An 11,601-nucleotide genomic window follows, 5' to 3' on the forward strand; every position below is an offset into this window, starting at 1 on the left:
AAGTCCTTCATGTCAAAGAACTTAGATAACTCTTCTTTGAGCTTTTTAATCATAGAAGCATCTTGACCGACAATTAACATGTCATCAACATAAAGCAATAAAATGATTAATTTACCTCCAGAAAATTGTTTGATATAGACACAAGAGTCAGCATGAGTTCTCTTGTACCCATTACTCACCATGAATGAGTTGAACTTCTTATTCCACTGTCTCGGAGCCTGCTTAAAACCATATAAGCTTTTCTTGAGCTTGCACACCAAATTTTCTTTACCTTTGACTTCAAAGCATTTGGGTTACTCCATGTATATCTCCTCTTCTAAGTTGCCGTGGAGAAATGCAGTTTTAACGTCTAACTGCTCGAGCTCAAGATCCATGCTTGCTGCCATACCAAGGATAACTCAAATGGAAGTCATCTTCACCACCGGTGAGAAAATCTCATCAAAGTTAACTCCTTTCTTTTGACCAAAACCTTTGACAACCAAACAAGCCTTGTACCTTGTCATGTTGTCGTCCCTTTTCAATTTGAACACCCACTTGTTTTTCAACGCTTTTCTGCCCTTTGGAAGCTCCACCAGCTCATAGGTATCATTCTTTAATAAGGAATCCATCTCTGACTTCATTGCCTTCATCCATTTATCACTGTCGTTATGAGCTCTGGCCTCCTCATAAGTTTCGGGCTCTCCATAATTAGTCAACATGATATACTCTGATGAAGAATACTTGGTAGACGGTCTTCGACTTCTGCTGGATCTTCTGACCTGGTTTTCATTCTCTTACGGAACTGGAGGCTCCCCCTGATTAGGTTCCTCTTGAATATGCTATTCAGGCTCCCCCTGATCAGCAATTCCATGGTCTGGTTCATCTTGATCAGGCTCCCCTTGATCAGCATTATCTAGTTCTGCAGGCACTTCATTGGCAGCTGCTTCAGGGATGTCATCGTGACTTTCTTCATCTGAAGCTAATGGATCAACTCCTCTGACTACGCCATCTGGTTGTGCCTATTTATCCAAATCCCCAATTGTTTGATCTTTATAAAAGACCACGTCTCTACTTCGGATAAACTTCTTCTGGTATGGGTCCCATAATCTATAACCAAAATCTTCACCGCCATAACCAAGAAAGATGCACGGTGTAGCTTTGTAGTCTAACTTCGATCTCTGCTCTTTGGGCACATGCACAAAGGCTTTGCAACCAAACACCTTCAGATAAGAATAAGACACATCATTACCAGTCCATACTCTCTCTGGAACATCAAGACCTAATGGTACTAATGGAGATCGGTTGATCAAATAACAGGCTGTCCTTACAGCTTCACCCCAGAACTGCTTAGATAACTTTGCAGTCTTCAGCATACATCTGACTTTCTCCATGATGGTTCGGTTCATTCTTTCAGCAACACTGTTATATTGTGGAGTTCCAGGAACTATCTTCTCATGACGTATGCCATGTTTCACACAATACTCTCTAAACTGGTGAGATGTGTACTCGCTGTCGTTGTCGCTACGAAGGCACTTGAGAGGTTTCCCAGTTTCCCTCTCCAACATGGCATGGAACTCCTGGAATGTCTGAAACACCTGGTCTTTGGATTTCAACAAATACACCCAGACCTTTCGTGAAGCATCATCAATATAAGTAACAAAATATTTATTTCTTCCAAGTGACTTGACTTCCATGGGACCACACACATCTGAATAAACAAGATCTAACAAATTTCCTTTCTTTGTAGATGGAACAGAAAAACTAATTCTTCTTTGTTTTTCGAATAAACAATGCTCACAAGAGTTTAATGACGTACCTTTGGCAAAGGGAATGTGAGACTTCTTTGCCAAAACTTGTAGGCCTTTCTCGCTCATGTGGCCTAGCCTCTTATGCCATAAGTCTAGAGATGAGTCCTCCACAGCATTTAACTCACCTTTCAAAACCATGGCATTTGACCGGTACAACGTATAACAAAGTCGTGCTCTTGCTATCACCATTAAGCCTTTAGTAAGCTTCAATTTTCCTTCGCCCATATGGTGATAATATCCTTGTCGATCAAGGGTACCGATAGATATCAGATTGAGACGTATATCAAGAATATGTCTCACATCTTTCAACATCAATTGGCAGCCGAGATTAGTTCTTAGGTAGATATCACCAATTCCAAGAATTTTGGAATAGCTTTCATTCCCCATCTTCACTATGCCAAAGTCACCTTCTTTGTATGTACTGAAGAACTCCCGTTTGGACGTAGCATGGAAGGAAGCTCCATTGTCAAAGATCCATTCAATGTCTCTGTCAGAGTTGCCCATATGCAGACATTCACCAACAGACAATATTTCTAGTACATCACCAAATATGATAGCAGTGGTATTACCAGTATCATCTTTCTTCTGATTGTCTCCTTCCATTTGCTCTCTCTTCCAAACTCGACAATTTTTCTTCATATGGCCTTCTTTGCCACAATGGTGGCATGCACCCCTAAACCTTGACTTGGATCGGCTAGGACTCCTTCCATGACCTCTAGGCTCTCTACTCTTGCTTTTTTTGCGGTTCTCTGTGACAAATACTTGGATGCTATATGTGCCAGAAGTCTTTCTCATTGTTTCTTCATTGAGCATGTTATTTTTAACATTATCAAGGGTAAAAACACCATTAGAAGCAGAGTTACTTATACTCACCACAAAGGTCTCCCAATTGTCTGGCAAGGATCCAAGTAGCAATAGCGCTTGCAGCTCGTCCTCAATCGTCATTTTCATAGTAGCCAACTGGTTGATGATATTTTGGAAATTGTTCAAGTGTTCTGCTACACTTAAACCATCATTGTACTTCACATTGATAAGCTCTTTTATCAAGAAGGCTTTCTTGGCTGGGGTCTTCTTCTCGAACAAGGACTCAAGCTTCATCCAAAACTCGCGAGCATTGGTTTCATTAGACACATGGTGAAAAACATTGTCGTTCACCCATTGTCTAATTGTGCCAATAACCTTGCGATTCATCTTCTTCCACTCGGCATCGGACATGCTTTCGGGCTTAGCGGCATCTCCTTCAATTGGCTTATGCAGATCCTTGCAATAGAGAATGTCCTCCATCCTTGGCTTCCATGTTACCCAATTGGAGTTGGTGAGTTTGATCATAGTGCCACTTCCTTCCATCTCGTAGTACGAGCCAACCGGGCTCTGATACCACTTGTTAGGAATGTCGGTACTACAACATAGAGAATGTTCAAGGTAAAGTAGAAAATTGACACCAAGAATTTATATGGTTCGGCAATTTATGTCTACGTCCATGAAACAAGGATCAATCTTCACTATATGAAAAAGATGAGTACAACAAGAGTAGTCTTACCAAGCCAAAGACAAGGCTTGATGGATACAAGAAAGTATGACACACACTTTCTATCACTCTAAACTTCACTCACAATATGTAGTGGAACACTCTCACTCTCACTTTTGGAGTGGAACTCTAGCTTTGGACTTGATCCTTTACTACTCACACTTGGTTCTTAATTGGTTACTTCACTACAACATCACACCCATATTTATAGGTGAGGGTTTGGCATTCTACTAGTTTCTAGTGTATTCTTCAAATCTCTAGCATAGAGAGTTCTAGACTAGCCACAAAATTGTAGCTTCTAGATCTTTCTATTTGCAACCAAGGAAGCTAGTACTCTCTAGCTTCTTCCATCAACTTAATAACATGTTAGAATTGTCTAGCATTCTCCAGCCACCTCGCTTACTTACTAGAATAATCTAGAACATTGATCATGGGCTGGATCATATATACCAACACCACGTACATCTTGTGTTTGCTTCTCTGTTTCTATCCATTTGCATACTTATCCACACTAGTGACCGGAGCAATCTAACGAAGGTCACGAACTTAACTGTTGTACCAAAATCCTCACTGATTTTGTGCATCAACAAAATTTGTCAAAAATAATTTAGGATGAGTGGGTTTGGGGCTACAAGAACTTATTGGTGCAATGGTGGGTATGTTGAGGTCTGTGTCTTGGGTCTTTGAATTTTGACGTAGTCAAGCGGTTGATGCCGCGAAGGTGACTAGCCTTCCCGCTGAAACGTAGTGCCCTCCTTCAACCTCTCAACGGAGAGTACAGTTTCTTACAGGAAGCCAAAGTTCACAACTCTACATATTTCTTCGTTTTCGATCTCGGTGGCATGCTTAGATTGCTTTCCCAGAGAACGTTGCACTCTGGAAATCTCGCTTCTCACTCCAAAACCACCGCCCTGACAACCTTTTCACGATGTGGGTTCGCAGCCCAAGCCGCCCAACTGCCCCCACCAAACTTCACCACCCACCCAAAGCTTCCCAGCTCAGAGTTCGACTCTCACGCATACGGCGTCGTGCTCCAGCACTGCATCCGAAACGGCGACGCCAGGTCCGCAATGGGTCTTCATTGCGAGATTCTGAAGAAAGGCGGCTGCTTGGACTTGTTTGCTGACAACATTCTTCTCAATATGTATGTGAAGGCGGGTATGCTCGTTGATGCCGCTAACCTGTTTGATGAAATGTCCGAGAGAAATGTTATTTCGTTCGTTACATTGATCCAGGGGTTTTCGGATTACGGGCGTTTTGTTGATGCTGTAGAATTGTTTAGTGGGCTGCATAGAGAAGGCCATGAGCTTAACCAATTTGTTTTTACTACGATTTTGAAGTTGCTTGTGAGGACGGGGTGGGCTGAGCTGGTTTGGACTGTTCATGCTTGTATTCATAAGCTTGCGCATGGGTCTAGTGCCTTCGTTGGGACTGCTCTCATTGATGCCTACTCTGTTTGCGGGTACGTTAATGTTGCTAGGGATGTTTTTGATGAGGTTGTTTGTAAAGATATGGTAGCTTGGACTGGGATGGTAGCATGTTATGCTGAGAATGGTTGTTCTGAAGAAGCACTCGAACTCTTCTCTCAAATGAGGGTGATTGGGTTCAGGCCTAATAATTATACTTTTACGGGTGCGCTTAAGGCTTGTGCGGGATTAGAGGCCTTAAATGGAGGGAAGAGTGTCCATGGGTGTGTAATAAAATCATGTTATGAAGGGGATCTGTATGTGGGTACGGCATTACTTGATTTGTACACCAAGTTTGGAGATATTGAGGAGGCTCGGCAAGTATTTCAAGAGATGCCCAAAAATGATGTGGTTCCTTGGAGCCTCATGGTTTCACGGTATGCTCAGAGTGACCGGTGTGAAGAGGCTCTGGACTTGTTTTGTCGGATGAGGCAAGCATTTGTTGTTCCAAACCAGTTTACATATGCTAGCACGCTGCAAGCTTGTGCAACTATGGAGCATTTAGATTTTGGGATGCAAATCCATTGCCATGTAACCAAGGTTGGTATTGATTCAGATGTCTATGTTTCAAATGCCCTCATGGGTGTCTATGCTAAATGTGGAAAGATAGATGACTCTATGGACTTATTTGTGGAATCACCAAATAGAAATGATGTATCTTGGAACACAATGATTGTTGGGTACGCCCAGTTAGGTGATGGAGAGAAGGCGTTGATGTTGTTTTCAGGTATGATTAGATGCCAAGTCGAGGCAACAGAAGTGACGTACTCTAGTGCTCTCCATGCTTCTTCTAGCCTAGCAGCGTTGGAATCAGGAGTTCAGATACATTCTGTAACAGTCAAAACCATATATGACAAGGATACTGTAGTGGGTAATTCTTTAATAGATATGTATGCCAAATGTGGGAACATTAAAGATGCTCGCCTGGTGTTTGATAAGTTGAAGCAACGAGATGAGGTCTCATGGAATACCATGATCTCAGGGTATTCTATGCATGGCCTTGCCCTTGAGGCTCTAAAAGTTTTTGAAATGATGCAGGAAACAAATTGCAAACCAAACAAGTTAACTTTTGTTGGTGTCCTGTCAGCATGCAGCAATGCAGGACTTCTAGATCAAGGACAAGCTTATTTTGATTCTATGGTACAAGACTATGATGTTGAACCATGCATAGAGCACTACACTTGTATGGTCTGGCTTTTAGGGCGATCAGGCCATCTTGATAAGGCCGTGAAGTTGATTAATGAAATCCCATTTGAACCTAGTATTATGGTGTGGCGTGCTTTGCTTGGAGCTTGTGTTATCCATAATGATGTCGAACTTGGAAGGACGGCTGCCAAGCATGTTCTTGAAATGGATCCTCAGGATGAGGCGACCCATGTGTTATTGTCAAACATATATGCCACCGCGAAGAGATGGGATAATGTAGCTTATGTTAGAAAAAACATGAAAAGGAAAGGAGTAAAGAAGGAACCCGGCTTAAGTTGGATTGAGAACCAGGGCACAGTTCATTATTTCGCTGTGGGCGATACTTCACATCCTGATATGAAACTGATCAATGGCATGCTGGAATGGTTGAAATTGAGAACCTTGAAGGCAGGACATGTTCCCAATTGTAATGCCATTTTGCTTGATGTGGCAGAGGATGAAAAGGAGCGTCTCTTGTGGGTACACAGTGAAAGATTAGCTCTAGCATTTGGGCTGGTTAGAGCACCATCTGGGAGCCCCATTCGTATCATTAAAAATCTTCGGATATGTATGGATTGCCATGCCACAGTGAAGTTAATATCAAAGATTGTGCAGCGAGATATTATTGTTAGAGATCTCAATCGATTCCATCACTTTCAGGATGGAGTTTGCTCTTGTGGTGATTACTGGTGATTGATCTGCTTTATTCGGATCTATGGTTCCTCGAGGGTTTAACTGAAGTGTCCTTGTCCTCAAGGGTTCACTCCCTTCCAGGTAATTCCATATCCGTGACCAAGTACATGAAATTTACCAAGTTTTCGCTTTGCTTCACATCTTGTATGTTTTATCTGCTAATTTATTCCATTGCAGTTCTTAATGGCTAGAAATTGACTATTAAAACCTTCTGCTGATTTCATTACTTGTGCACATAGGTATCACCCACTTGTTTACTGTCTGTTTTTTCTTGATCTTCAAGTAATTCTAGACCAAGAAGAAAAAGTTGTGTCAAGTTTAGACCATTGGCTGTATCTTCAACATCTATCAATCCAAACGAATGCAGTACTCATTCATTGATCATTTCTCTCAAAACGTTTGCAGCCTTTTAGTAGGGATTAACTTTCTAGTTTGGCCTTTGTGATAATCATCATAAAGAAGTTTACATTTCTTTTGCTGATTGGAAAGTTGCAGCATTTTCCTCATTAAAAGACTCGTACAATTGTCTAAATGTAACATCCCACATCGCCCAGGGGAGTGGATCATGTAAGTCTTATATGTATATTCTCATCTCTACCTAGCACGAGGCATCGGAACTCCGAAGTTAAGCAAGTTCGTGCGAAAGCATTCCCAGGATGGGTGACCTACTGGGAAGTTCTTGTGTGAGTTCCCAAAAACAAAACCGTGAGGGCGTGGTCGGGGTCTAAAGCGGACAATATCATGCTACGGTGGAGTCGAGCCCGGGATGTGGTGGGGACCCAGGCCGGGATGTGACACTAAATGTGAACTGCAACTCCCACTGAACTTGTTAATTGCTTTCTCATTGATACTCGGGAATATTTTTTTCCTTTTTCATTGTTCTTTTTTTACTCTAGAAACTTTCTTGTTCCTATTGTATTGTTTTTTTACTTCCATTTTCTAGTTTCAGAACAATTAACTGAAAGAAAATTTTCAATCTCACTATAATTTAGCCTACCATTTGATGTAATGATTTTGTCCATTAAAATCTGAGTTCATGCACCCATGTGTATCGAGTATTTTACCAAATTATAGTTTATACATATGTTTGTATATTTATGACCTTAATCCATATTCAAATTTAATGGTATAGCATCGGAGAGGTTATTATATTGTGGGCTTGCGGGTTCTTTGTGGAAGGTGTTTGAGTATAAACTTATTGTTCTTTTCAATATAAGATTTACATATGTGGTGATGCTTTTCCGATTTCCATTTTCCATGCTCTCAGACAGATTGGATTTTCTGTTCCAATTTATAGGTTAGCGTTCAGGCTTTTAATGATGAAGATCCTCAAGGACGTCGCACACTTGGTATTGTTCCAGGCTAAATGATATATTACCTTGGAAACATGTTTTTTTGCTTTCCTGATTTTTATTTCAAATTTGTTGCTTAAGCTGAATGCATATCATATATTTGTTATTCAGGATTATTTATTCACCGACGTAAGGCAGAGATTACTGATTCGTTTAGAAAGGTTAGTCAGCCTTCCCTTGATTGTTTGAGAGCATGATGCATTTTTCATTTATTTAGTTTTAATCTAAGCGTGTATAATCTTATGTTCATGGTGATATGCGGTATCCATCAAATATCTTCTATATGTTGCGTGTCATATCAAACTTCCTAGTCATTTGTGGAATTAGACATCGTGTCACATTTTAAAATATTCTGTATTAGCACTTCAACTTTTGAATCGTCTAACATTGCGATTCTGAATCATGACTTTTTGACTTTGATTCTCATCTTGTCGATAGCATTTTAGGTGGTAGTGGATTCGTAAATCTCATTATGAATTAGGTAAGCATATCTGTAATTGCTACGTGGAAAGATCAACGGGAAAAAAGGCATATTTCCCTATCTTCGAATCATCATAAACTGCAAGTGGTTTTTCAAGCTAGGGTGAAAGTCTAGCCTTTGGATCTTCACTTTAGAAAATCATTTGTGACGGCATCACCAACTACTTAGGCTACTATTGCTATGATCACTACAATAGTTGCATAACCATGTCTAAGCCTGGGATAGTATGAAATATCCTTCCATTTATTTGCTGCACGGATCTTAATTGCTCACTTTATGGGACTCATCATCAGGGATATGACTAAATTAGCGGAACTTGGGGCTAGTGTGAGTTTAAACATATTAGGATCTGACTATACAAACAGAGCTTGGGGCGGCAACTGTGAGTATAAAACAGGAATGCACTGTATTACCCGAGCTACTGACTCATCAGGTGTATGATAAGAAATCAACTGATGAAGAAATATTTTGAGAATTGGTCTAGAGATCGTTTCTTTGTGCTTACAAACCTCAACTATGTGTCAGTTTTTTTTTTTCCCTTTTTTGCAGGAAACACAGTACATCTTAACCTCGAAACATATTGCATCTTAGCTGCAGTTTTTTTCATTTCCTTGGATCACATTGTCAATTGTCTTTGTGCTTCCCTGGGAGAAAATTTATCTATAATTTTCTAGAACTATTTACATTCCATTTGAGGGATTTTAGCTCAGAGAAAGCAACAGTTCATCTTACTGAAAAACAATATAGTTTATTAGTAAGGCTTTGCTTCAAAAGAGAACTGACCATCCAACTACTTATTTCCTACTATCCCTAGGAGTATCTTGTCTTGTTCCAATTTCCCGGTTGGTCGAATTACTCTTTGACCGTTTTCATTTTTCCTCTGAGACCTTTTTTTATCTCTTCCTTCAGATGGTGCACCAAAGGTTGGACATTGTTTCACTTTTTTGTCTACCACTTTGAAAGAGATTTAATGCCTAACATTCCTAAACGAATCAGTTGTGTGTGATTGCGTACATGTCAGGTTGTCTTATAATATATGTTACTCGTGTGCGTTTATAGGGAACTTGGCAAAAGTAGGAGCTCTTGTCAATGGCTCAACTTGCTTTTGGCATCAGCGAGGACAAGCTAATGTCTAAGATTAATATTTTCCAAATTTTAATTTTGGACACTTTATGTCACCGAATCTATAAAATAACAGGGTATATAGCTATAAACTTGTATATTTTAATCTCACGTCTTTACTGTAGCAAAAGCTAGAGTTTTTAACTGGTCGTCCAATTTCTATAGCATCTCGCTGCAAGCAGAAACTGATTTTACATTCATCTTCTTTTCCAAATTATTTGTGTGCATAATTACTGTTTCCATCTTTTTTACTTTATGCTTTCATTGTTCATGTTGCTAGCCGACATTCACTTCTCCCAGACCCTGCGTAAAGCGGGAGCCTTGTGCACTGGGTACGACCTTTTTTTTCATTGTTCATGTTGCTGATGCTAACTATTATTGAATCTTGTTTTGTGCTCGACTTAGATGTCTATCTAAAATTTATAGAAGACGTGGAGCTTGATATGTCGGCAGTAGTTTGTAAGCTAGCGCTACACAGTGTGCTCCATTGTCGAAGCAAGAGAATACAAGCGGCCTCTGTTTGACAGTGATACTTAAGACCACTCTGATTCTGAGAATGTAGGTGAGGAAGGTGACTTTAGAAGTCTAAAGAAACTCCCTTTTCAGAGATTGCTTACATCAATTTTTTGATCAGGTTAGAAAGTTGCTTTTGAGTTTGTCAAAATCCTGTCTTGCCAATTATTCGGAACCATATTTTTTCTGTATGAGAATACTTAGATACAGTTTTACGAGCAGTTCAAGGTACAGATATATAAATCTTGAATGTGTGACTAGTACTTGTACTGGTCTGAATTCAAACTTCTTGTACCCTCCTTAAATTCAGTTGTGATTATGTGGCGCCTACGTTTCCTGCTCATGGTTACGTCGTGCTGCATCACGTAGGAGAATCGTGTTCTTCTCAGAGATTTGAATGTACGCTGTAACTTGTAAGTGGCATTTCTAAGTTTCCATTTTTGGTGGTTAAAAGTGAATTTCCTAACAGAACATGAGAAGATGATACAAATTGTCCTGAACTTCCATAATATATGTATGATTCATGAGAAAGCATTTGTTCACGGTTCCCCTTGTACAAAATTCCTTGGGCCATGTCTTCAGTTGTACGCGAGCCCATCTGATCAGTCATTGCTTTAAATTAACTAAACATTTGCAAAAGCAGAACCTAAAAGTAGAAAATGCACTACCACAAATTAATTTAAAATGAGACTATAATCCATTCAATCAAAATTGGCTTCTTAGCTAAATTGGTGTTTGAGATTGGCATAACTCCTCACTTTGGTCCTTGACAATGAAAATCGATAGGGATGGTCCCTGAGTTGGTCTTACCGCAAATCATTTTGGTCATTCTATGAAAAATTTGCGAATATTCTCGTTAAGTGGAGTTGATTTAACAAAAATACCCTTTAAAAGGTGATCACGCGATCGTTCATGTAACAATTTAACGAGCATATTGACATATTTTTTACGGAATGACTAAAATGATTTAGGTTGGACAAACTCAAAGACCATTTCTATTGATTTTCAAAACCCTAAAAATAATTAACAAAAAAATAAGAGGGAAAATTATGTCATACAATGATACAACAATGTATGTTATACATAAACTCTTGCAACCGTTAAATGTTACAGTTTCACAGTATCTCCTAAGAGTATGGAATGATAACTATCGTGGGAGTGTACTGTTTACGTACAAAAATTCATTCACAAGGGGAGAAATTAAGGCACGGGGTGTGTCTCGTGGATAAGAAACATGCAGCCGCAAGGGCCACAACGTTGGAAGTCTATGAAACCTACCGAACACAGAATCGTCGCGACGAAATTGGAACGCTCGCATCCCATCCGGTCCTGCTGAAGAAGAATATATTTTTCCTACGTTTGAAGTTTCAAAGCACTCGACCAATGAAACGACCCCACAGAAAAAAGAAACAGATCAGAGAAACATTAAAGTCAAGCTTTAATCTTGACAAGATTATATTTGAAAAATCATTTA

At 39.8% G+C, this 11,601-nt stretch overlaps 2 protein-coding genes across 5 annotated transcripts; one reads left to right on the forward strand and one right to left on the reverse strand.

The window, feature by feature from the left end:
- Positions 1-1,519: 1,519 nt before the first annotated feature.
- On the reverse strand, positions 1,520-3,474 carry LOC126597489 (retrovirus-related Pol polyprotein from transposon TNT 1-94). Its single transcript, XM_050264284.1, has 3 exons — positions 3,328-3,474; positions 2,661-3,186; positions 1,520-2,536 (listed from the first exon to the last, which is right to left on the reverse strand). The coding sequence occupies exons 2-3, from the start codon at positions 3,132-3,134 to the stop codon at positions 2,423-2,425; spliced, it is 588 nt and encodes a 195-aa protein (XP_050120241.1). The 5' UTR covers positions 3,135-3,186; positions 3,328-3,474; the 3' UTR covers positions 1,520-2,422.
- A 447-nt stretch (positions 3,475-3,921) lies between these two features.
- On the forward strand, positions 3,922-10,598 carry LOC126597485 (putative pentatricopeptide repeat-containing protein At5g13230, mitochondrial). 4 transcript variants are annotated; one of them, XM_050264280.1, is made up of 5 exons: positions 3,922-6,534; positions 6,627-6,740; positions 7,957-8,008; positions 8,123-8,172; positions 10,020-10,598. In XM_050264280.1, coding segments are annotated over exons 1-2 (2,379 nt in total). In that variant the 5' UTR covers positions 3,922-4,157; the 3' UTR covers positions 6,629-6,740; positions 7,957-8,008; positions 8,123-8,172; positions 10,020-10,598. The 4 variants fall into 4 exon arrangements, with proteins under 4 accessions (XP_050120237.1, XP_050120235.1, XP_050120236.1 ...); XM_050264276.1 differs by having other exon boundaries at positions 3,924-6,740; XM_050264278.1 differs by lacking the exons at positions 7,957-8,008; positions 8,123-8,172; positions 10,020-10,598 and adding an exon at positions 7,214-7,700 and having other exon boundaries at positions 3,923-6,740.
- The last annotated feature ends 1,003 nt before the right edge of the window (positions 10,599-11,601 follow it).

The sequence above is a fragment of the Malus sylvestris genome, chromosome 13 (genome assembly GCF_916048215.2).
Source record: "Malus sylvestris chromosome 13, drMalSylv7.2, whole genome shotgun sequence".
NCBI classification, from domain to species: Eukaryota; Viridiplantae; Streptophyta; class Magnoliopsida; order Rosales; family Rosaceae; genus Malus; species Malus sylvestris.